Source organism: Mytilus trossulus, chromosome 2, assembly GCF_036588685.1.
Source record: "Mytilus trossulus isolate FHL-02 chromosome 2, PNRI_Mtr1.1.1.hap1, whole genome shotgun sequence".
Taxonomy (NCBI): domain Eukaryota; kingdom Metazoa; phylum Mollusca; class Bivalvia; order Mytilida; family Mytilidae; genus Mytilus; species Mytilus trossulus.
This window is the reverse complement of record NC_086374.1, coordinates 31,200,185-31,228,022: the sequence shown is the minus strand read 5'-3', so window position 1 is coordinate 31,228,022 and position 27,838 is coordinate 31,200,185. Positions and strand designations below refer to the sequence as shown.

At 31.5% G+C, this 27,838-nt stretch overlaps 1 protein-coding gene across 5 annotated transcripts in view; it reads right to left on the bottom strand.

The window, feature by feature from the left end:
- The window catches only part of LOC134706991 (semaphorin-5A-like), a 93,338-nt gene that overhangs the window by 44,620 nt on the left and 20,880 nt on the right, over positions 1-27,838 (bottom strand). For 3 of the 5 annotated variants that reach the window (XM_063566407.1, XM_063566409.1, XM_063566406.1), the window contains one exon: positions 12,869-13,042. In XM_063566407.1, coding sequence (XP_063422477.1) covers positions 12,869-12,986 — 118 coding nt within the window. In that variant the 5' untranslated portion in view covers positions 12,987-13,042. Of the gene's footprint in view, positions 1-12,868; positions 13,043-18,815; positions 18,972-23,606; positions 23,629-27,838 lie in introns of those variants that run through there. The other 2 variants (XM_063566410.1, XM_063566408.1) reach the window with 2 other exon arrangements.

The following is a 27,838-nucleotide window of genomic DNA, read 5'->3' as shown; positions in this document are numbered from 1 at the left end:
CATTAAATTCCACCAATGATGTGTGAGAATGAGAAACAAAGAAATCGGTACATTTCCAGACATAAGGATTCATTCCACAGAAGATATTTTTCCAGGTTTAATAAGTGCTAAACATTAAAATTGAGAATGGAAATTGGGAATATGCCAAAGAACCAACAACCCGACAAAAGAGCAGACACCAGCCAAAGGGTACCAGTGGGTCTTAAATGTATTTAATGTTCTATTTGTTGGAATTTCATTTTTAAGTCTAACAATGTTTAAAAATCTGTTGCCACTGATACTGTAATAAGTAACACATCAACTGAAACCCCCCCATATATATTCTTTTTGTTGCTGTTGCAAAATTCGGTATTGAGACAATGCTATTTTGATAATTTCAGCTCTTAGCATAAAGGTCATGGTCACATGGTATTTTTACACATCCTGATCTTATGAAGCCTCTGTATACATAGTTTAAAAAAATCTAAGTGCTATTATATTGAGCCTAAAGTACAAAAGTGGAGAACCATACACAAATCAGACAATGTTTTACTACCATAGGGGTCAAGTCAAGGTCAAGAGTGAGTCAGGATTCACCCCATCCCATGAAGCATTCGGTTTGTTCAACTTCAGTTTTCAGGTATAAAAATTATACACAGGACATAAACCACATAGGTATTACAGGGGTTAAGGTCAAAGTGCCCTGACTTGATAAATTCCCTAATGAAACTCTGGAGATGCAACTGCTTACCATGTTGGGCTAACAAAAGTTTACAACACACATTATGAGCCTGACACAATTTAGACAAGGATTGACTTTAGTAGGGGTCAAATGTCAAGGTCAGAGTGGCCTGATTTTGGTAAAGGTAACATGATACCCATCCAGCCCATGGTGCAACTAGAAATCAAGTCTTATCAACTTAACTTCAATGTTACAAAAGTTATTTGCCAGAAAAGAATGGGACCAGTATCCTCAGACATTGGACCATGAAATCAAGGTGAAATCTTCTTTTTGAGAATATGCTGACAATATCTCATCTGAGTTCAAAGTGGAATTGAGTGTGTTCAGATCTCCTGATAACCTGTCTTTTTCACTAAACAACTCAGGAGGTTAAAAGAACAAATCAAAATACAATTGTGCCATAAAAAAATGCCTTTTGAGTCAGGCTATTTCAAAGTTTTATTAGGTTTACTTAAATAAAATACATGACATGGTACATGTTATTTTGTAATAATTACATTTTCATGTAAATCTGTTTATGCAGTCATTTTCTGCAATAAATGTGTCATAATGTAATCATAATAGAGGAAAATATATGTATACTTTGCACACTTATATAAAATTACTCATGACACCAGTTTATATCACTTTTTTTAAGCACTTAATCAGCATTTAATAAGCACTAAAGATGTCAAATTTCTACAAAATTTCCTGGTGTCCCACATCATCAGGGAAAATTAATGAAAGGTTTTCAAGTCTAACAAAAGTTTTAGGTCAAATGCAAAATCTTGGTCATTCTTTACAACAAATTTCATGTATTTTATAGCACAGGCACTTTAATTAATTACTAACCTTAAGTTTTCAGCAGAAATGCATGCTTATTTATTTTGACTCACTGATTATGAATCAGGATAAAAAAGCAACAAAAGAACTGTGTCTGAACAAAGTCAGAAATATGACAGTTGTTATCCATTTGTTTGATGTGTTTTAGGTTTTGATTTTGCAAATTGATTAGGGACTTTCCATTTTGAATTTTCCTCAGAGTTCAGTATTTTTGTGATTTTACTTTTTCACCCATTTTTTCTCTGTTTCTTAGTACCGGTACATATTTCATTTGATGTTGAGTTCTGTGTAAGTAACTGTATACTTGATTTAAATATGTAATTTGAAATTTTCATGCATTATTTTTTTCATGCACTGAAAAGCCTGGCTTTTTTAGCACTTATAACTTTAGGCTTGCATCTGAACATTATGCATATCTTTTCCATTCAAACAATCAAAATGGTAGCCAAGGCTGTGGTAGTGAGTTACAGTGCAGCTACAATTAAGGGGTTATAATATGCACCAATAATCTGTTATATAATGTCGTACCTGAGGAATAAAAACTATTCTGAGAGGTTTATGAATGGCATTTATATTGATGTAAACAAGCTGTTTGTGATAACACTGTTGTCACATATGTAAACCATATTCCAAAGTCATTTAATTTGGTCAATGATTACTTATACTTCTTAGCAAGGCTCATTACATATGTCACCAATAGTAGCTGTAGGTCCTTTGTACAAGGTTTATATTGCTGCATTCACCACTATTCCATCATTGTACTTGAACTGTATAATTATGCAATAGAGACTTCTATTTTTTATTTGATAAAAGCCAGTGAAATTTTTCTTTGAAAATAACATTTCTTGACATGAAATTATACATCTAAGAAAGAGGTGCCAAATACACTTTTGAACTGAATGTTATCAGATGTAAATTTTAATTTAGGAGGGAAGTTACCACATACATGCAAAGTGGAACTAGGGATAAACATTTTTGGCATAATTTGGAAACTTTTAAAAAGAAAATCTTCATTAATGCTAATTTTAGGGTACTCTCCTCGCTCTTGAACCACCCCTGTTTAGAGTTGGTTGTTATCATACACCAGCCAGAAATTGTTTGGCCATTATTTGCGAAATTTTCTATGAAATTATTTCTTTATACACAAGGGTGCTCAGCTCCTCTTTACAATGGCAGCCCTGCCTCTGGTAGACTGTCTTCACACATTAATAGACAGTTACAGTTGCATAGCAAATAAAGCTAATTTTACTCTTGTCTACAGAAATTGATGTATTTTTCATAGAGATAATATCAGTTAGATTATAGGAGCATGCACTGTTGATATAATCCTTATCTCATCACTGATAAACTTCTATAGTCAACAGCAACTGTTACATGAGGTATATAGATACTAACATTGGCATCAACCACATGCATCTGATTTCGAACAAAAAAAATCATCTTATAAAATAAAAACTTTTTTGAAGTTTTGAAGTGCTGGACATTTGTGTCAAATGATTAATTTTCATCAAAACCAAAAATCTACAAAGAACATAAATGAACAGGTTATACACCTGAACTTGTGGCATAAATATCCTTTCAGTATGGTGTTGGCTCGAGGTTGTTGGTCTTTGAATTACATGGAGAAGCATGGTTAAATGTTGAATACAAAATATGATATATGTCATCTCATTCTTTTTTTTAGGAAAAAATAGAAAAATTCCCCAAAATGCTGTAAACTTTGAGTATAAATTGTTTGTCTTCTTGATCCTTTTCCTCTATGTAATAGAGTTCTAAACTCATTTCTTTTCTAAAAGTACTAAAAAACAATCAACAAAGAGGCTCATAAAACCTAAATCTGCCATTGTAAGCCTTTTTGTCTTGATTGAGTTGCTTAGTAATATAAGACATTAGAAGTGTGATAATATTGAAATAAAAGAGGGTGGAAGGATTATTTTTGTGCAATGTTTTGCAGGATAACTAACAAATCTTTAACTCTAACACCTGGTATCTGTAGATAAGTTTCCTATCAGAAATGCTTTTTTGTGGATTATTGGCTGATTATGTCTATTGATAGTTTCTGAATCCTCATGACACGATAACATCTTTTAGTAATGTTTACATTATATGTAATAACCGTCAACACAACATACAAGTTCCTTGACACTTTCAAAGTTAAGCTGTACTCTACAAGTTCTTGCCAAACAGCAATTCCCACCATCACACTTTAGGTATACCTGAATAGATCTATTCATATATATTTGGGTGTATATAAGAGTTGTTTTTCAGCAACTCCTATGACAACATCAATATGTTTGATGGTTTGTAAGGTATAGTAGTCATTTCCATAACTGAATGAAATGGCAGACGGCATATTGTAATTACAGAATCCAAGGTCACTGAAGAGTTAATCATAACAGAAACTTAAATTACTTAACATCTTTTAATTAAGGAGAAATATGGCTGTTTATTTAGTAAACAGTTAAGTTTAAATTAATGAGCTTGCCATCCTGAGTGATGAAACCACATGTAGTTCACTAAGTGCAGCTGCATGTGTGATGAAAAAGTTTGTAAAAAGAAGATTCTTACCAAATGCACTGACATTCTGGGAGATAGTATCATCTCTGTGATCAAAATACAAGATATCAAAGGGCAGTAAGTCAATCTTCATTTATATAGTACGAAATCTTGTTTGCTTTGAAATTGTTGCTTACCAAGATATCCAAGGGCAGTAAGTCAGACTTCAGTTATATGGTACACATGTAAAACTTGTGTGGTTTTAAAGTTTAAATCAATATTGCCAAGTTTTGAAGTGATATAGGTCCTTGAAATATATAGGATACTATAAAGAAAAAGAAATGGTAGGAATTCACATAAAAAGACCTTTATTGTTGCATAACAGTTACATAACACTACATTTATTGCATGTCTTTAAGCCAAGTCAGCTTTTGGTAAAAGATTACCTCAATGCTGGAAACAAATCACTGATAAGCATTTACTTATCACAAACAAATGTAAAGGCATTAATTATCTTAATCTGAAGAGAGAACCTGGGGTTTTATGTTTTGTGAAGAAGAAAACTAGAGGTTCTAAAGAGCCTGTGTCGCTCACCTTGGTATATGTGAATTAAACAAAGGAAGCAGACAGTTCATGACAAAATTGTGTTTAGGTGATTGTGATGTGTTTGTACATCTTACTTTCCTGAACATTCTTGCTGCTTACAATTATCTCTATCTATAATGAACTTGTCCATGTAGTTTCAGTGAAAAATGTTAGTAAAAATTTACAAATTTTAAAGGACAATAACTTCTTAGGGGGTCAATTGACCATTTTGGTAATTTTGACTTATTTTTGAGTCTTAAATTGCTGTACATTATTGCTGTTTACAGTTTATCTCTATCTATAATAATATTCAAGATAATAACCCAAAACAGCAAAATTTCCTTAAAATTACCAATTTAGGGGCAGCACCCTAACAACGAGTTGTCCCATTCATCTTAAAATTTCAGGGCAGATAGATCTTGACCAAATAAACAATTTTACCCCCGTGTCAGATTTGATCTAAATGCTTTGGTTTTTGAGTAATAACCAAAAACTGCATTTAATCTCCATGTTCTATTTTTAGCCGTGGTGGCCATCTTGGTTGATTGGCCTGGTCAAAAAACACAATTTTTAAACTAGATACATCAATGATGATTGTGGCCAAGTTTGGGTTAATTTGGCCCGGTAGTTTCAGAGGAGAAGATTTTTGTAAAAGATCATGGATATTTACGAAAAATGGTTAAAAATTGACTATAAAGGGCAATAACTCCTAAAGGGGTCAACTGACCATTTTGGTCATGTTGACTTATTTGTAAATCTTACTTTGCTGAACATTATTGCTGTTTACAGTTTATCTCCATCTATAATAATATCCAAGATAATAACCAAAAACAGTAAAATTTCCTTAAAATTACCAATTTAGGAGCAGCAACCCAACAATGGGTTGTCTGATTCATCTGAAAATTTCAGGGCAGATAGATCTTAACCTGATAAACAATTTTACTCCATGGCAGATTTGCTCTAAATGCTTTGGTTTTTGAGTTATAAGCCAAAAACTGCATTTTACCCCTATGTTCTATTTTTAGCCATGGCGGCCATCTTGGATGGTTGGCCGGGTCAAAAAACACAAACTAGATACATCAATGATGATTGTGGCCAAGTTTGGTTTAATTTGGCTCAGTAGTTTTCGAGGAGAAGATTTTTGTAAAAGTTAACGACGACGGACGACGACGACGACGACAACGGACGACGGACGCCAAGTGATGGGAAAAGCTCACTTGGCCTTTTAGGCCAGGTGAGCTAAAAAAGGAAAAGAAAAAACGTGAATTATTACCTATATATGACATAGACATTTTCTATCATGGGCAGAACAAAATACTTTTTAAATCAAAGCTTGGGACCTTTAAATTATAGTTTTCCAGAACCCCCTCCAACTTATAAAAGGATTGATGCCCAAGTATGACTTATCTCTCTCTCATAACAGTTTAAACAAATCCTAATATTCAGGTTGATTTTCTTATATAATATATGTTAGCCTCAAATCTACGTCCGGTCTCAAATCTATGTCCTTTCCTGAAATCTATGTCCTTTTTAATATTGCGTCATGGATGTTCCAAATGTATGTCCTGTATTGTCTTAAATCTATGTCCTGTAGAGTCTGAAATCTATGTCTTGTATTGTCTCAAATCTATGTCCTTTATCTAATCAGATCTATGGCCATTTCTGGCTCAAATCTATGTCCTTTTATAGACGTAAAACATAACAAAACGTCATCAAGTATATGACATCATTGCATAAAAGGAATGATGGCGGAAATGACTTAATAAAAAAAACCTATAAGGCCGAAATTATTAGACAGGCATAATTTTCGCATGCCTAAGAAGAATAAAACAGTACACAGTTTTAAAGCCTTATGTTTTATAACGGACATAAATTTGAGAAAAACGTCACAATTAAAAATTGGCCACAGATTTGAGGCCAAATTATTTTTTTAAGGACATAGATTTGCGAATGACGTCATGAATAAAAATTGGCCACAGATTAAGGTCGTACATAGATCTGAGGTTTACATATATATTTTACATCCTTTTTTTATCACCTGCCTGCCAGAGTAAATCATCTTTAAAACATGCCACTACACAGTGAAGATCCTAATTACCAGTAATGAAGAGAAACAGACCATTTAATTTGTTTTGGCCAAATGGTAATTGCTGAAATAAAACTGTAAACAACATGTCACTGTTAAACAAACACTATACTGGCCATGTTATTATTCTCCTCATAAACTTGACTATATCTGTCTCATAAAATCCTTCACTTACAGTCTTTGTACATGTATAATTGACCTTAAGTATTCAAAACTTTGAAATTTTATATCTTTTAAGAGTCTGTAATACTACTTAAACTTTACTTTCTCTGTATCTTTTAGGATTTAAAGATTGTTTGAATCTTATGATAATACACATGCTTATTAAATTGTCCTATATCCATCCAAATCTATTAGGAATTTCATGTGTGAGACTTTTCATCTTAACTAGGATTAGAAATTCATTCTCCTTATTTACAAAATAAATAGAAAGCAACTCATTCAAGTTGATGCCAAATCAGACTTCAAAAACCAAAAATTAATCAGTTCAAAGCATTCAAGATGAACTTATTGGTAGATGCATACATGTACCATTCTATTTTAAACTTTACTATATATATCTGTGAGTCCTAAGGGATACTGATACACACATTGTTTTTGGTAGACTTTAGCACCAAAAGACATTCTATCAGAATTCTTAATAAAATAATGATTTTTCATCACTTGATTAGTTTATTTTGACAAATTACAGAATACTAGTGTCACTTGATAACACAATACCAGTGTCACAACACCTCAGTAAGAAAGGAAGAGAAATTAATAATATCAATTTGATTGAAGAGGCTGTAGTGGACACAGTTTTCAATGTCCAGCATTTGTCTGTTTAACTTCTAAATCCATCTGTTATTAAAACATGTTATTGTAATCTTGACATTGGACAAATGACTTCTTCAGCCATCCATGGTGACCTTACAAATATCCTTAAGTAGAGGAGCAGTCCTAAGAAAAGCTTAATCTTTTTCAACAAATAAATATTTTATTTTAGAAAAACACAAAACTACATACCTGAACACTTTAATTTTGTTAAACACAAAACTACATACCTGAAACATGTCTTGTTCAATTGAGTGAACATTTAACTGTTTTAATCACTTAATTTTTTCGAATTTCATCTTCATTTTTATTTTTTTTCAAAAACAACAACTGTGTTTGATGCCATTAATTACATCAGTATGGCAGCAACTATGGCTATTTTAATATATTTTCACTAGTTTCAAGTGTTGTTCTATATGTAGCTGGCACTCACTTACTGTGTATGCTGGTATTATTTGACATATGAACAGCAAAGCCTTCAGTGAAAAGGATTTTACCCAGACATTATTAAAAGAAGATTGATTGTTGATGGTTGGTGTTTTAACGCCACATTTGGGCTATTTTTTGTTGGTAGAGGAGTTTGAAGTGTCAAGAGAAACCAAGGACCATTGATAGGAAAACTGACAATCCCAGTCAATTAAGATTGTGAAGAATGCACCTGCACCAGCGGGGTTCCAACTCACAACCTCAGTGTTGACTGGCTAGTGATTACAGTAGAAAACTACTAAGACCACTTGGCCACCAAGGCCCCTTATTGCAAGAAGAGTCAGCATTGCAATGTCATATAAAGGATACAAAACTTATCTCAGTAATAGTCTGTGTTTTTAAAAACTAAGACAATATGGAAACTCAAAATTATGGATCATGGCAGCAAATATGAAACATGTCAGTGTTATAACATTAATGTGTTTACTTCTACATGTGTTTTGACTGCATCAAAAAGAGAGCAAATTTTTTAATACCACTGTACTGCATTACATAACCTTCAATTCTGTGGGATACATACTACTTGCCAAAAGGAAATTATATACCTAAGTAGAAAATAATGAATATTTCATATTTTCCCAATTGACTTCATAAAACATCCTGCCAAAAATTGGAATCATAGAAATTATATAATTTGACATTAACAACTATATTTTAAATCTGATAGAGAGAACAAAAACCAACTGTAACCATTTGACTGCACAACACTTCGTCACTGAACTCTCTAGATGTTCATTAAGGTCTGGAGGGGTTCCAAATGTACAGAAAAAGTAAATAAGTAGTATGTAATTTGAAGGATAAATGGAGTAAGTTTATATATAATGATGGGTTAAGAGCTATAGTTTTATTACAAAATAAGTTAGTAATGACAAATCCATCTGTTTTCATCCACTAAATTTTACACAAATCAGTTCTGAAGAATTTCACTATGGTGCCAAAAATGCAGTAATTTTTGCACAATTAAAATGATATGACGTAAACAATAAAGCTGAAACAATGCAGATTATTCGATTTGAAATATTTGTTCTAAAAAAATCAAATAACAGCAACCAAAAGTACGTTTTCATGTCATGAATGTGTTACAGCTAATGAAATGTATCAAATCTTCTTTTTAATGATCTTCATCCATCTTGCCATAGATAATACTGCTATGATCTTACAGATGACTTATGCCTATCACAATCAGTATGATTTCAGTCTACATGCAGTCCTTTGGTCTATACCTTAGTTTGCAAAAAAACAAACTGATCCGCCCCAACAATATAACTGACAATGAAATTATACGAACAATTATATGTCTTTTCTAATCCTATAATGTTGTTAGGTTGCTGTTTCACAATTATATTCTGTATAATGTTTAGCATTTAAATTATTCTGTTCTTTTAATGCTTTCAAATTCAAAATCAGTGAACATAATTTTTGGGGATCGAAATTTAGGATTATAAAAGGAGTCTTATTTTCTTTATTTTGCTGGCTTGTAAATTGCTGTGGGATACTTTGTAATGAAAAGAAAAGTGTCATTCAATAAGAGTGTCTGTCTAGCTAGACAAGCTCAAATTTGACCATGTACTTTTGTAAATTTTTGATTTTCTTTGACAGAAGTGTTTTGCTTGATAACAATGGTATTTTAGAGAAAGTCCTGGTATAACAAATTGGCACTTCAACTAAATCTTTACATTTCAACACAAAAATCATTTTATCCACCTTTCAAAATTTACAAGGAGGTCATGCTAAGATTACAAAATAATGGACATGACTAAAATTATAAATGGTACTTCTTGTCTCATAGAGTGCATAATTAGGGCACTACAATCCCATAGAATGTCCAATACAACCCCATAGGATGTCCAATACTTGTGTTTAAATAGCTCTATACTTGGTATTGTTGTTGATTACTAAGTGTTCACAATCTGTCATTTATCTTTTCACCAGGTGGGTCGAGTGTGATAAATTGTGAATTCAAATGTCTCAGATCACATGCATTCCACTGAATTATCATGTTCTTACCAATTTTATATAATTCACACATACTCTTAATTTAAATTTACAAGATTCTTGTCTGAATTTACCTTCACATTTGAAAAGATTTACAACTCACTAGCTTAACTCAAATCTCCAGAATTTACCACTGACAAATATGACAGTGGGGTGTCTAAATCTCTGCATACTTTTTATAGAAATCTTCTGTGTTGTGGATATTTGATTACAAATATAGGAGATAGTTATAACTTGATTAAAATTTATGTTTGACAAATATTTAATTACTTGAACTCAAATTATACCACATATAACATGACCTTATCTGAAATAATGAAAGGACCTCTAGTAAGCAATCCCACTTAGAATGCAACAGCACATTAAAGTGCAGCAGTTATAGAGATTAGCTGGCATGGTTTTTCTGTGTCCTTTTAGTTGATTCTTTTCTGTGATAATTTCAGATAGTAAATTTATCATACATAAAGTTAATCCCAAATGTAATCAAATTGCGAGTTTACTTCCAAAGTAAATAAATGGAGAATGTGACCAATGGACACAGATGATACCTGCTTGCATATTATAAGTTATCTACGTTCATATCCGTAGATATGGATATTTTAACATCCTGAAATATCCAAGCACATCCCGAGGCAAAGCCGAAGAGTGTACAAGGTACTGAAGGGATTTAAAATATCTATATCTACCGATATGTACATAGATAATGAATTTATCCCTGGTCTTAGTCTAAATCTGGCAACGTTTAGAGAAATTCGTCCACAAAGTTTAACGTGAAAGTAACGTTTTTTTCATTTTTTAAATATCTTTTATTGAAATTTGGGATTTTAACATTTTTTTAATAGGGTGTAGGGTACTAACCTTTGGTAGAACACTACAGGTAGACAAATATAAGACGTTTTTAATCTAAATTCAGAACAAGTGAAACGAGTCAAATTTGGTTACATCATAGACGTTGTGACATTAATGTGGGTCATTTGCATAGCTAGGTCAGTAGTCCCATTCATTTATAATGTGACAGAATAGTGATGCATTTACTAAAATGAGTGCAAATGATCAACATAATAAGATAAAATCGTTAGTGGATTAAGTATCTAATTATAGACAGACATCATGGATAATCTCAAGAATTCGATATTTCATAAGGAACAACCATGGAACAAAGGAAACGCACGTAAATTTCCACGATGTAATGGATAGCAAGTCCTGGGATATGGGTTAGCAACTCTTAGGGGTTATGGGTTTTGTAACGGCATGTGTAAACCAATCAAAATCCTAGAAATATACTAAGCCGGGGATAAAATGATATATAGCATATCTCAAGAGCAGTAAAAGCAACACGACTCAAATTCAATCTGTGGTAATAAGCAATGTTTATAAGTTGCATAACATTTGAATGAGGCAAATTAAAGTTAGAGAGCGGAAACCAATTTTGGGATGTACATATAGACAAGGTTAATACTTATTGCCATCTCCTGTCACAGTGTGGGGCTTTAAAAAAGTTATCAAGGGACCCCCCAATCCGAATAAATAGTATCTATTTCAGAAATTTATTATAACTAAACACAGCTGAGATTGTGATGAGTGGTCACATTCATCAAAACTATAAAAAAAAAAAGATAATGATAAATTATAAATCTTAACAAGATGGACCAGATTGATTCATATAACTTTTTAAATAAGCTCAGGTTTAATATAAGTAATTTCAAATTCAACACCAGACTTTCTTAAAATTGAAATAAAGTTAAACTGGCACTTACTAATAAAGTTAAAAACACATGTATACTTTATGCTATAACAGCTGACAACTTTAAGCCAGCAAATAATGAAACAGATTTGTAAAAGAAAGTCTTCTTAGACATGAGTCATTTTAATATGAAAACTCAATAGCCCGAATTAAGTCAATCACTACAAAGTGCTCTAAAAAACAAAGTTGCTTTATCATTTTGATTTGAAGAGATCACACATGAACAAAATCACTCCAATAGAAGGACATGTTTTGTTCGTGATTGATAACCTATAACAAAATATATCATTACATAACACGTTGTGGTAACCAAATACTATTTTGTCATTCAAGTTTACTTTGTGGGTGTTAGAAAGATGGATATTATCCACATCGATTTGTCAAAAATTATGTCTTAATCAATAACGTAAAACATAGATTAATCAGCCAGACAAATGTTTATTTAACTTGTTATAATCTTAAACAAACTGTTATGTGTCATAGTCCTTCAGATAAAAAAATAAAGTGAAAATGTCAAGAAAGCCCAGCTATTTGGTGCAGATACTTGATGTAAAAAAATCCCAGTAAGTTGGTGCAGATACTTGTCAACTAGTACCATGTCATTCTGCACCAAGTTTTCACATGTATGAAAAAACAAAAGAACTTTCATTCATGATGCAAATAAGTAGATAAATGCATTTTACCCTTAACATCTTAATTCACAGCTTTAAGGTAAATGCATTTTGCCTTCTCAATGTACATTCCCACTCTAAGAGAAATAAATTCTCACATATACAACTTTTTTGTGACTTAGTTAACGTTGATACTCTAGTATAATTAGTTGGTCCAACTTTAAGTCAGTTGCCCTTTCCAGCTTCAATATCTCAGGATTCAATCTTGACCCTCGTATACGTCGGACAAAATTTGGGCATTTTTTTTGCAGTTGACAGTAACTGACTGCAGCTAAAATCAATGCAAATCCAGGAATTATATTCTATTTCTGCATGAATGTTTGTTTGATTGAATTAAATTGATGTTCATCATGATAACTTATACATTGATGTATATATATTTCTGTCCTGGATACACATACAACATTATCTCAAACAGAAACTCATTGAAAAAGTATTGAAAAACTTACCTTCATAACTGGTAAAACGGAAATCAAACTCTTTAGGGAATGATGGGTTAACTTCTGTTGTAGTGGCATACACTGTTGTTATAACAACAAATTGGAATACGATCCTCCAAAATGTCATTCTGGATGTCTATTTCTTGTCCACATTTCCATTTCACTGCATGGACCGCAAGATTTCTGAAAAAATATTATGAAATTCATTGATTAATTTTTTGTAAAATTAAAAAAAAAAAACTTACATGCTATAAATTTTCAATTTACAAGATAAATTACCTTTTAACTTTGTACAACGTGACTTCTCTATTAGTAAACTAAAAATTTGTTTACTAATTTTGAGACTATTATGTAAGAGGGTACTTAAAAATAATAATAGTTGATGTTTTAATATAATTCAATTTATAAGGTTGACATGCATAGAAGAAGTACTTCTTAGATGAATAAAGAATTATGGTAACTGCTTCAATGGGCTTCATTTATCATAATTATAACTAACAGTAGTTCATATACATGTATAGTATTAAGTGATTAAATGAACATGCAGGCTGTCTTTAATGGTACATATAACAAAGTTTTATGAAGACTGCAGACTTTTTTATGTTCTATCAATTTGTCTTATTATGTCTAGTTTATTTTCAGTTAGCATGAGGATCTGTTTAATGCCTTTTATTAAATTTCACAACTAAACCGTGTAACATGGATTCAGTGTTTCTAGTTTTAATTTTTCCCTTTAAAATGTAATTTATAAGAAACAATAAATAGGGAATGTGTCCATAGGACACACTTGATGCCCACGCTTGCAAATAAAGTTATAAAGGGACATAACTAAATAATGGTAAAAGTGACATATTTGTACTTGATCTGAGCATTGTTGTATATTAACATTGTGTATAAGTTTCATTACATTTGCTTGAGGCAAAAGTTAAAGAAGGGAAGAGCAATTTGCAACATCCCCCTCCCCAAAGACAGAAAAAAACAGCTAAGGAATAATTGTACATTAGCTGGAGATGTCCAAGTCAAGAAACAAGCTTAATATTATATTTAAAATAAAATAAATTAAAGAACCTTAGTGAGCACGCTCACATACCCCACGTCCCCTCATTGTCATTGGAGAAATTAAATAAGTGAAAGAAAAAAAAATTGTATAAGAAAAATTAATTTCCTGCCAATATGCACATCTAAATAGTATGTCCTTATTATCTACAAAATTTCAAGAAATTCTGTTGTGTGGTTTGAGAGGAGTTGCGATGACAAACTGTTGCAGTAGTTCATTATAGTAAATAAGTTCAAAGGGGCGTAACTCCTAGAAAAAAAATTGAATCGCAATTTCCCTTCGATATGCACAACTACATAGTATGTCCTTATTATCTGAAAAGGTTTCGTGAAATTCTGTTGTGTGGTTTGAGAGGAGTTGCGATGACAAACTGTTGCAGTAGTACATTATAGTAAATAAGTTCAAAGGGGCGTAACTCCTAGAAAAAAAAATGGAATCGCAATTTCCCGTCAATATGCACAACTACATAGTATGTCCTTACTATCTGAAAAGGTTTCGTGAAATTCTGTTGTGTGGTTTGAGAGAAGTTGCGATGACAAACTGTTGCAGTAGTACATTATAGTAAATAAGTTCAAAGGGGCGTAACTCCTAGAAAAAAAATTTAATCGCAATTTCCCGTCGATATGCACAACTACATAGTATGTCCTTACTATCTGAAAAGGTTTCGTGAAATTCTGTTGTGTGGTTTGAGAGGAGTTGCGATGACAAACTGTTGCAGTAGTTCATTATAGTAAATAAGTTCAAAGGGGCGTAACTCCTAGAAAAAAAATCGAATCGCAATTTCCCGTTGATATGCACAACTACATAGTATAGGAGTTGCGATGACAAGAAACATGACTGACGGACGGACGGACGGACGGACGGACGGTACGACGGACTGACGGACGGACTGACGGACAGACGGACGGACGGGTCAAAAACATTATACCCTCCGCAACTCGTTGCGTGGGGTATAAATACATCAAGCAACACATAAATATTATGCTTTCCTACCAAGCTAAAGATTGCAGGTCAACAAGACTGGCATACACCAAGTGATAAGATATGTATTACATAATAACAAGATACCATAACTACTTTGATGCACTCAAAGTCTATACTTATATTTTCATCTCCTATTAGAAAATTTATATATATATATACTCATATGCACAGTTCATATTACAGAAGGCTTAATATTTATGTCTGCATATGTGAAATATTAATGAAGACAGATGAAGACCATTAATTATATTGCTGATCTATAGTTTTATAATTTTAATGTTTTTTAACATGCCTCCTTATTTTCATATGAATAAAGGTACAGAAGGAATGTATACCTAACAGCAGGCTGGTTGTAGTGAACCTAATCCCCTACATGACACCTTCATACAACTCATTATCCTATACAGGTGGTATATATTTTCTGTCTATAAAGAGCAATAATTAATACGTCCTTATATGGTTTCATATTTACCTGTCGACCTTACAAATGAGATGTATCAAATACGATAAAAAATATCATAAACAATACAATTTGTCGCCAAAGGGTAATTCCCACAGCTGATAAATATTCATTCATTCAAATTTCTTTTTTCTGAATGAATTTTACAGATTAGCTGTCTGGATCATCAGAATATAAGGAGTAAATTTGATCGAAGGGTGGATCTGAGGTGCCTGATACCTATTCTGCTGTAATCTTTTGTTTTCTGAACTATTCACACTTTATCTAACAATTCATCCCCTAACAATGCTGCATGATCTTTCACTGATAATATTACCTAATTTCTTGAATTAAAGTCTTTCAAATAACTATAATAAGGTATAACTGTCTACTTAAATTTCCTTTTGTTTTGATTTATTCTGGTTATAGACCAATGCAACCAAATTATAAACCCTTAAATCTGATAAGATCAGAAGTGGGATGGTTGTTTGGCTTGTCTATACAGTGTAGATGCCAGGGGTGAAACCAGTCATTTCTATAAGGAGGGTTCCCAACACAGGAAAACGGGGGGATTCCAACTATATGTTCTCATTTAAAAAATGCATTGAACATTGTAAAAAAGGGGGTTCAAACCCCGGAACCCTCCCTCTGGATCCACCACTAAATACCAAAGGGTCAATCTCACAAGTGGAAAAAACAAATTGATAATGCCATGGCAAAAAAAACAAAAACTGATGAAAAGACATACAAGTTTTCAACAGCACACAAAACACAAGGTAGAAAACTAAAGAAATGAGCAACATGAACCCTATCAAAAACCCTGAGGTGATCTCAGATGCTCAGGTTCAAAACATAATTGATTATATAATCTAAATATAAATAAAAGTAGAATATACTAAAGCCACATGATGATGACAAAGTAAAACTTTTAGTGCACATTAGATTATAATAATATTTTGTAAATGGAGTAAATCCAATGGACTATGTAGAACTGAACTCAATACCCTACATGACACCTTTATACAACTCCTAATGTTATACAGTCTAATACAGGTATACATTTTCTGTCTATAAAGAACAATAATTAGTACATACTTATAAATGGTTTCATATTTACCTGTCAACCATACAAACCCTATATATCAAATACCATAGAAATACTAAAACGATTTTATCATTGTAGGCTTCCAGCAAAAAAAGGATACCATACTCATTGTGAGATTTCCAAAAACAAGAGTGCTTTCAAAGACTTTTCCTCTAGTTTTAAAACATCAGCATATACGGTTTCAAAATTAACCAAGTATTTATCTCGATCTTCTGTGCACCTCCCAAACAATTTAAAATCTTACTTTCAAAACCATAATGCATCTCACTTTCCTATAGTTTAATTTAAGTCTAGAAATCAACAACCAAAACTGCTCTCTGTAGCATGCTCAATCCTTGACCAACTCAAAATTAAAGATTTTAAAATTGATTTTTGCTGTTTTCCACATAGACTGATTTTACTGATAAAGTCAAAGAGCTAGGATTCTTTGAACAAGATTAAAATGGCCAGGTTAAAACATTCAAAATCCCACCCAGTGTGTCAATCTAGTACAAAACAGGGTTCATATTCATATTACATTCCTTAAAATGCATGTTATTATCAACATCTGGTCATTAAATATCCATTCATGCATACTAAGGATTTAGTAATAGCTTAAGTTATGATGCTATACTAGTGTAGTAGCTGTGGTTTACCATTTTTGTAGTAAGACAGCTTGCTTAGTATGGCAGACAAGAAATAAACATGGCATAAAACTAAAACCACAATACAAACTTTAGATAAACTGCAGATAAAACCTCAGTATTTTGTAAATGTGCAAATTCCCCCATCTTTAACTGATAATCAAACCTCTTTCTTACCCATTCTTACATCTATAATCCTCTCAAGAATTATGTAATGAACATTCCAAGAACTACACAACCAGTTTATACATTTTGTTCTAATATAAACACATTATCTGCACCATTATTTTTAAAATCATGTAAATTAATATATTGGCTCATCTCCTACTCGTACTGTTAACATTTTATTTGGATCATCATTTTGCTGTGTTTTTATTGTATAAATATCAAAACTTGGCTTTATTCCTACTTGCACTGCTGTTATTTAAACTACTGTATTGCCAGAACTGATAGTATTAGAACATTTTTTCGTGATTTATTGTGAAATTATATCATTCAAATTAGTGCAAATTATTAATCATAATCAAAATTAACTATTGCGCCTACATTTCTGAGATAAAGTATAAAAGCCTTTTCAAAAATATGTCTGTAAATGCATGTTTTCTTTTAAATTAAAATCAGAACTTTGTATGTAAAATCTATTTTCTGCTTAAATCAGGCTTTTATTCTGAAATGATATTGTTTCCATTATCAAAAGGACATGCCCTTTCAGAAGCAATTAAATGGAGAATGAATATGGGGAATGTGTCAATCAAAGAGACAACAATCCCAACCAAAGAGCAGAAAACAGCCCAATAACACCAATGTGTTAAGTCGTCCTGGAATATTTTGGAATGGACCAGGAGGAAAATTCTATCTCCATAAGTTCTTTCCAAGTTTGGAGAAATATATGATAGAAGTAATACTTCACCAATATTTTTTGTACCATACGAGTTTTAAAGTATCAACATATGCATTGTCAATAGTTTTCTGAGAAATGAACTGTACCTCAGTCTGAAATGTAGTTCATGGTAAACGTTTTTATTTAATAGGACTAGTGATGACATGGACTAATAATAAAATAACCTTAATGCAAAAGGTATTTTTCATATCATAAAGTTGGGATGTACAGATGTACATGGAGGCTTTGCACCTTCCATTTTCTACTTCAGTGATGTAATATTACTATAATACTAATGCGCAAAGAAAACAATGTTTATAGATGGCTTAATGTCTACTGAAGAATTCAGTTCATCAAGAGCTGGCTCACTTCCCAATACTATTTATTGTAACATCTTTGGTTTATTACAATTATAATAAACATGCTTTATTTCCTATACATTGGCAAGTTCGTAATGATTATTTGTATGTAAACTGTTCACACAGTCATTACAATACATAAGTATCTTATATCTGTCTTACTCTGGTTTCAACTGCATGTATCATTAATTAGTCCACATTTTCTCCCCATTTATTGCTTTATAATGCTGAGTAATTTAATTTCACTGACTATCCAAAATGCATTTATCAAAAATCTTACCTAGAGACATATAAAATAATTTGAATACTTTTACCTCAATGTATCAACATTAATTCATGCTTTTTTTACAATTGCTTTCTTCAAATTCGTCTAGTATTTTAGCCTTCCTTTTACTTATAAATGAATATAATCATTTGATAAATACAATACCAATACATTAACAGGATTAGCTGACCCTAAGTTGTAAGAAAAGTGATATTTTATTAAGTTAATGAACAATTAACTCTACCTTGGATGTTAATTTTATGGACTTAAAGCCACTTCCATCAAAAATTAAACATTAAAAAAGAATTAATTTACACTGTCCAGATTTTTAATATCCATAAACTGCCTAAAACTTTTCACACCACAACTGTGAAAACTGTTATTTATCCATAAAAATAATAGTCCCCCAAAGGTATAAATTGGATCTGGCTAATGTACATTACAACACCTGATACAAGGGCAGATAATTTATGTCTAGATTTAGGACATTAATCTGCTTGACCAGTGGTCAGTTCTTGTTAGGCAGTGATTTATGTGGAACAGATTGTTCTGACATGGACATCAAATAACAATTAGTCACATTTTATTTGTTGTCAAAGTAAGTAAACATGTCTGCCTAAGCCATTTCAATTTTCTTACTTGACCCAACCTTTGTACTTTTCTGTAAAGTATATGTTACAAGTGTGACATCTTAAAAACATGTTGTATATATAGTTTCTTCTTTAAATTTTCCCACAGAGAGTGCCTCTATTTAACTTCCATTAATGTAAGAGTCTGTGCAATATTCACCCCAAATAAAGCTATACATAACAATTAAGCAAACAAGTTGTAAAGGGACTGAACATTGACACTGCTGCTGCTAGCTTTAATGTCTGAATATAGCTATGTCCTTATGTCTTGCTCCCTCAACACAATTTTTTTACAATTGTGACAAAAACTCTACCAAGAATGCTGATTCTGACACCTTCTTTCTTTCCAATGCTTTATCACATTAAAATTCAGTGTTCTCACTACTAAGGACATAAAGATCAGATTTTTGTCTTGAAATTTGAATATAACTACATTTGATCAGTTTTTTAAAAGACAAGAAATTAATCATTTTATCATATTTATATTTACAATGTAATAATGATGTTACAAGCTGTACAGTTATGTCACAAAAGATAAAACACTAACAATTTTTTGCAGATTTTCAAAATAAGTTCTGCTTTTTGATAATAATCCAATATAACTGCAAATAATAAAAACATCTAAGAATAGATTAATTTTTATTCACAAAGTATAATACAACTTAATAAAGTAAGATGTTTTTGCATTTTTTGCAGTGCCAAGTAAAAAATATACCCCTGAGGGCGTTAGTTGGGTAGAGCATATATCTGATTTACACCATGATATCATAGTTAAATGCAAAATGATAGCTTTCAAAAATTAAGATGGGGTCAAGAAAGTGACTTAATTTAAGGAAAGAGCAAGATAAATGCAGGATATCCAATTAATGCATGAAATTACATCATGTTGTAATTAAACTAACACTGGGGTAATATTGCACACAAAAAAGGTTTGTATATTAATAAAAAAAGCTTTAGGTCTTCAGTGATCCAGAACTTTGTGTAAGGAGGCCTGCTTACTGACCTAAGTGGTGGCTGCTCCAGTCATGCTTTGATAATTCCCTATATAATTAACAAAATTTTCCACACAGAATATAGGGGGGGGGGGGAGTACAGCCCTCCCCCAATCTGCCTGTGGTATTACATAAGGCTATATCTAAACTTGAAGAAAACCAAAAATGTTGCTTTGTTTGCTACGAACTTTGAACCAATGTGTTATCTGTTTTTTTACGAAGTTTGATGATGATGTTGATTATGAAGATATTTCCTGTAAATCTTATCTATAACATCAGGAAGTTATCCTCATACTGAAAACAGGTAGTTTTTATGTACAGGCTTCAGTGGAAATAAACCATTATCTGACATCTTCATTTATTATTGATCTGATCAGGTAAAGAATGGGTATTCTGAGGATAAGTTATTAGCCAAATTCAAATGAGAGGGCTCATATCATCATTATCAAGATTACATTGAAATCACATAACATTATTGATGGTCATTGTCTTTGGGAAACTTAATTCTGCATTAACAATGAGCTAGAACTTAAGTATAGTGTTTCGAAAGAATGCTCACTAAAAGCTTATTGTTGACCTATCGACTTTGTAAAGAATTATGTGAAGCGAACCCTTTGTTTTTTATTGCCTATTTTTTTTAGCAAATCTGTAAAGACTTAATGACTGCATTCTTTAAAAAATCCCAAAATTCAAATAACTCAATGAGATAGTCTCAGAACTTGTGTGTTTTAGCTGCTTAGATGGTCTCCTATAACTTTCTATACTGTATTGATTGTTACTTTTTATAATATTTAGCAGATCTTTTCAGGTCACATGTTTATATAGGAAATTAATTATATAGAAATAAAGTTGCAACTGCATGTAAAATATAGAGACCTGTATTTTTTATCTTTTATTAATGAAATGCACATTTATACCCCTGGGGGTTGAAGGCATATACAAACAATACAATACAATATACACAATATAAAAATTAACATATCAAACATCATATATAAAGTATCAAACATCATATATATCACTGTTTATCTTCCTACATAGAGAGTGTCAGCCTCCAGGATGCAGCTTAATGATGTAATTATCAGGATCATGACCTTCTATATATTACCCAAGAACAGGTAGTTACAGGTAATTAATGTCATATGTAATTAACAACAGGTAAAAACATTCTACATCTAAATCAGCTGATCTGGTACATACAGAGGGTAATGACTGCACATGAAGGGAAAGATGAGCTAAACTTAAGATATGACGGTGCAACACATTCTCTGCATGCTAGTTCAATTGTGAAATGTTGGTCAACCAAAACAGAACAAATAGAAATAGGAAGATTTGGTTTGACTGCCAATGAAACAACTCTCTATCCAAGTCACAATTTATAAAAGTAAACAATTATAGGTCAAGGTACAGTCTTCAACACGGAGCCTAGGCTCACACCAAGCAGCAAGCTATAAAGGGCCCCCATAATTACTAGTGTAAAACCATTCAAACGTGAAAACCAACGGTCTAATCTATATAAAAAACAAGAAACAAGAAACAACTAGATTTGTAATTGCTAGCAATAAAGGATGGCACCCTTCCCCCATTGCCAGGATAACAGCAGCCATTTTGAAAATTCCAAAGTCAAAGACCGGATTAACACATGCCTATTAACATTTTTGTAAAGTTTTAGAAAGATTGGAGCATTTTGAAAATTTTATAAAAGCAAGAAACAAGAAACAATTATGAACCACATAAACAAACCAACCACTGAACATCAGATTCCTTCAATGAAGTCTTCATTGAACACTAATGTTCTATAAAGCAGCTCCAAATTTTTAGATGTAATAAAATAGCATTGAAAAGTACAATTTTTAAATGAAATGATGGTCAACCTCAAACTGGCAGTCATAATCATCATACAAAAATGGACCAAAAATTAAATCAATTTTCAGCTGGTAGGATTTCAGACGAACAGATATGGATAACTAAGACATATAAAATACAATTAAAAAACTAACAGCTTATTTCTTGTCAATCAAGGTTAAATAATTATTTTTATGTGATGACAAATAAAGCCATAATATGTTACAACATGATACCCGACTAGAATTGCTTTCCTTTTACATTATCTAGGAATGAAACAATTTATATCTGTGATCATTATAAGGTGTCCCTGAAATAGTTTCCTTGTAAAAATTGTTCCTTCTAAATATATACAAGAATGTGTCAATAGTACACAGATGCCCCTACTTGAACTATCATTTTCTATGTTCAGTTTACCATAAAATTGGCATAAAAACTCTAATTTGGTATAAAAATAAGAAAGATCATATCATAAGGAACATGTGTATTAAGTTTCAAGTTGATTGAACTTCAACTTCATAAAAAACTACCTCAGAAAACTACCTTGACCAAAAACTTTAAACTGCAAGGGAACAGACTTATGGATGAATGGACAGAAAAACGAATGAACAAAAGGACAGAGGAACAGAAGAACCAATAAATGAAAGAACCGACACACAGACTAAAAAAATATAATGCCCTTAAAAGGGGCATAAAAAATACTAAAAAACAATTTTGGAAGGTTACAGTGTTGTAATGGTTCTTGCTAGAAACAGTGAGGATTCAAAATATTTATTTAAACTGCTGCACTAATAGTGGTCAGAATTATTTCACAACAAAAGATTTAAGACAGAATATAATAATATGATTCAAAATTGTTTAAAAAGTTAAGAATAAACTATATATAAGCTGATTAAAATACATATCTCTAATAGGTCAAAATACTTGATCTCTTGTCAAATACACAGATCTAGGTAAACAGTTTTTAATCTGCTTAGGGTCACTCTATACATGTATAGTTAGAATGAAGATTTAACTAGCTCAAGGGTTTATTGCTATAGGATAGACCAAATGACCAGACGATAAAATAGTTCAATGATTTAGCTTAGAGAAAATACAAAACCTTATGGGGTCTACCAAGCCCATGAAGATCAGTCAAATTCTAAATTTTTCATCTGAAATTTATGTAAGTGTGAATAATTATCACCTTCTCAAAAGATAAGTTTATTAGATTTTCCTCTTGATAATCTAAACTGACAATCAATTATAATCCAAATAGGGTACTTATCACAAATTCTCACTTTTTATTATGTGTTAATAAGCCCTTTTGAAAATATACCATAAATTAAAGTGTCCCTGAACATTATTTAAGTGGTAATTTTGACCCTCCTAAATTTGTACACAGCTTCAGAGTTGTGAATGACACCTATCTACTTAATGTATAGAAGCTGTTTAAAATTGTTCTTTTCTTATATACATATATATTATGAAAGATTCATTCAGCCAAAAATTAAATCAACCGATTTTGTCATCAAAATATTTACAGAGGAAGGCTTTCAAGAGGACAATTACACCGGATTATTAACAGACCTTTACAAAAGCCAAGTCTAAAAATCTCTCACATTCTTGTTTAAATAATTCAATAATCCTGGCAATACATTCACTGACCACACTCAAAGTTTTTATTTGTAAATATGGCCTATTGATAGAAGTTTAAAATATTTGAAGTTTATATTGGTATTTAAGTTTTATTGTTATGGTTATATAACTATAATACAATAGATAGCAATGGGATCATGTACACCATTTAAGGCTTACTGTAACGTATGATAAAACGATAGGGGATAAACTGTTATCAATGTCCAATAAGAATAAAATATGTATCTTATATTATCACAAAGGTATGCAGAATGGAAAATAAAATGACATACTCTTTATAAACTATATGATTTTTTGTTTAAGAATGTTTCAATTTACTTACACATGAAAACTTGATAACTAAATCTCGTCAATTAAAGGAATGCTAATCAAAATGAATAAACTTCCTTCGGCAATGTCCACAAATTCTTATAAATAGGCAATCTGAAAAGGGGGGGGACAAAATACTCAAAAAGCTATGTGCCTCAATTCAAAAGATGGTAATTTTTCTTCTTTTTGTCAGTTTTCCTTTACTTCATTATCAACAATGAAAACACTTTTCCTTTTTTTTTTTGGTAAATCCAAAGGACTTTCCAAGATGACATTTCTTCTTTCTTATGTTGGATGATTAAATTTACTAAAAGGGTATTAGGAACTTGTCTTTTTACCTTGACAAAAATAAGGAGATGGGGTATAGTTGCCAATGAGAAAACTATCCAACAAAATTCAAATGAAGATAAAAGTAATGAATAGCAAGTCTACTCACTGGCATGATTCTGCCCCCTCTAACCAGTCAGTAGAAGACTGGTCGAGTATACAGTCTGGCATTTTTCAGATTACAAGTCTGCATGAAAATATGCAAAATGAAATGAGTAAAAAAATCCATGTTATTGTTTTATACTAAGTGAGAAGACTGCTTGCTTTGAGTGCAGGTGGTCACGAGTTGGAACCTTGGCATTGGCCGTACTAAAGACCTCAAAATTGTTTTCGGTTGTTTCTCTGCTAAACAAGGTACATTATTAAAGTGAGCAAAAAAAAAGATTGTTTAGCTTGGCTAAAGAAAAGTCATGTGTCTGTCTAACTTGAGGTAGCAGGTTTTGAATTTGCCCCAGTGTGTGTCTAGTTCAAATCAGATCAGTAAATATATTCAAATATATATTGTACTTTTTTTCATTTTTGCCCAAAGATTAAAGCTAACACCTGTTTTAGAGGTATAAATTAAAAGTTCTAAGCCAATGTACCGGTAATTGGTAAAACTCTACCAAATATTTTGACACTTTTAACATAAAAAATGACCAACTGGACAAAACAAGGCATTAGTTCAGACTAAACACTCTTGAACATCAAAAATACTTCAATCCATACTATCACTTTGTTTTTACACATGTTATCTTGTGGCTCACAAAAACAACTAAGTTAACAGGTTTAGAATGTTTACTTTTTTAATTAACTGTTGGGTTTATCTTGTTTTGTCTGAAAATGCTCAGATTTATTTAATATAAACTGTGCAACGTCTCAAGTATTTACAGAGCTGTACTAGAAAACAATAATCACTGTAGATACAATGTTTTATTTTTGATATGATCAGAATTGTTTTTCTGAATGAATAGTTTGGTTAAGTGACTTAAGTCCATATATACAATCTGAGGGCATTCTTCAGGCTGTACTATAAAATATACAGAGTTGTCAGATACAAGAACGATTCTTTAAGTACATGTACTGAAAAATGTATGTGACTTGTACAACCTTAGGCTCTTTAATAAATTTCATGTTACAAATTCAAAATATTCTATTTCAGATTTCAAATCATGTCCTCCCTTTGTCATAGGAAACTTACACTAGATTCACAACTCTGCAATGCTGATATTTCAATACTTCAATTCTCATGAAAGCAACATTGATATGGCCATCATGCAACAACATCGTAGATGGAACCTCCCCCCTTTTCAGTGTGTATGCTTATTCTGTCATTAGAATTTTCTAAATAACAGCTACCAAATTCTTATTTCAAGATGTCACTATAAAAGTAATTATTTTATAGTTTATGTTTGAATATACATGTAGTAGCATGGTTCAAACTATTTTATCATAATAATTTATTCTTAGCTGTCTTCATTAAAATTCATCAAAACTCTCTGAATTGCTAACATAAGTGTAAAGGATATTTGAAATGCCAACTAAAAACTTTTTACATGATGTGACACTTACTGTGAATGTTGAACATGCATTATTAAGATCTAGTTTACATACTTCCTACCAGATACATTTGAATGGTGTAGTATTATTATAGACAACAGACCAATGTACATTTATGAAAAGATTAATCTAATCAAACTTTTTGTTGAATCTAAAATGATATGGGTGGTTTCAATGAGACCACATGAGCTCATCTTTTTTATTCTAAAATTACTATCTGGCTGATCAAAACGTCTTGGACATATTCCAGCTATGTCAAAATAAAATAATCTTAAAGACTTGGCTATGTCAATGAGAGCCCCTCTTGAAAAGTAAGATTTAAACCCACCTCATCCTATTGTATATAACCTGTCTAATACCATTAATTATATTTACCCCTGTTTTATCTGTTTTATCAATAACAAATAAACAATTAAGTGATTAAATCTATCAGAAATATTTTAATTGACAGTACAGATGTGATAAGATGTACAGGCCACCAAGTGACTGGACTAACTAATTGCAATTAACTTCATTTTACCAAGGTACACATTAAGTTTCATTGTGTACTTTGTGATATCAAGAGACATGAGTATCATGTTATTCGTTTACAACATTTCAATTTAGTAACATGTTGCATCAGTAACCAACATACCAAGAAAATAATAAATCTGATATACTGGTGCTTAAATTAAGATTGACAAGATGTATGTCCCCCATTGCCCTATATTTATCACTGTGTTGGCTGGCTTTTCTTCCCTAATTCTATAATACATGTAGTTATCAAAGGTACCAGGATTATAATTAAGTATGCCAGGCACGTTTTGTCTACATAAGACTCATCAGTGAAGCTCAAATCAACATATTTATAAAGCCAAAAATGGGGAACATTCAAGTCTCAGAAAAAGGTTTTTATAAGGTGTACAAGAATACCAATTGTGAAAACATTCATTACAGCTGTGACAATTTTTCCACCCCAATAATTTTGATTGAAACGGTCTAGGTTGTCATTTTGTCTCACTGGTCATCCATATTTTAATGACAAGATATTTAATTAGCATTTTTCTCTCCCATATACTTCAATGTTAGAATTTTATCTAATTTTGCACTCTACAAAGCAAATACCGGAGACATTTTATTTGTACAATTTAGTTTAGTTATCTGATTTTAATTTGACTTCCATTGAAGGTGTTCTACAAGTTAAACTCAATTTCTGATAATATCTAGAGGATTTATTCATTCAATATAAAATCTTAAGCTACATTAATACTTACTTAAAGAAAATAAAATGTACATAAATGAAACCTAACATCAGATTCTCTACTGATACAAATAGACTTTTATTTTGCTTATTTTTGAGAAATAGAATTCTTATTATGGCATAATTCAAACATTTATTCACAAAAAATGAAGTCATCCTGCATAAACTTTGAATAATGTTCTCCTTTTTTTTTTTTTTATTCTTTTAAGCATATGAAATTAAAGTTCATGAAAAACGATTTTATCTTAATATTTGTAAATTTATGTACATGCTTTCAACCCTTCTTTTCAGCAGAAAATGTGTGGGACGGATAATATTGTTCAAATTTCATAATCTTTTAAATAGATTCACAAGAAACAAGTTCATTTTGGTATTGACATATTTTTTTTCCCCGTAAAATTAATTTAATAAAGTCCCCTCCATACATTACTTTCCATCCTAATAATGTGTATTTTTTTACAAATCTCATTTACATAATATTACATAGACCATATGGTCAATCAGAAATGTCAAAAGTTGATGGCCTACATACTTTTTGGTCATAAAAATATTAATACATTTACTTTGAAGTGACATATTACATCTGTTGTAATAAGATGAAGACATACATTTTTTGGTCAAACTGACCAATTAAAATAACTAACTTTCATTGATTTATAGATGTGACCCGAGACAATATTCCAAGTGGTGACTACATTTAGGTGTAAATCGTAAATGAATCTATTAAGTATGATGGATTACATATACC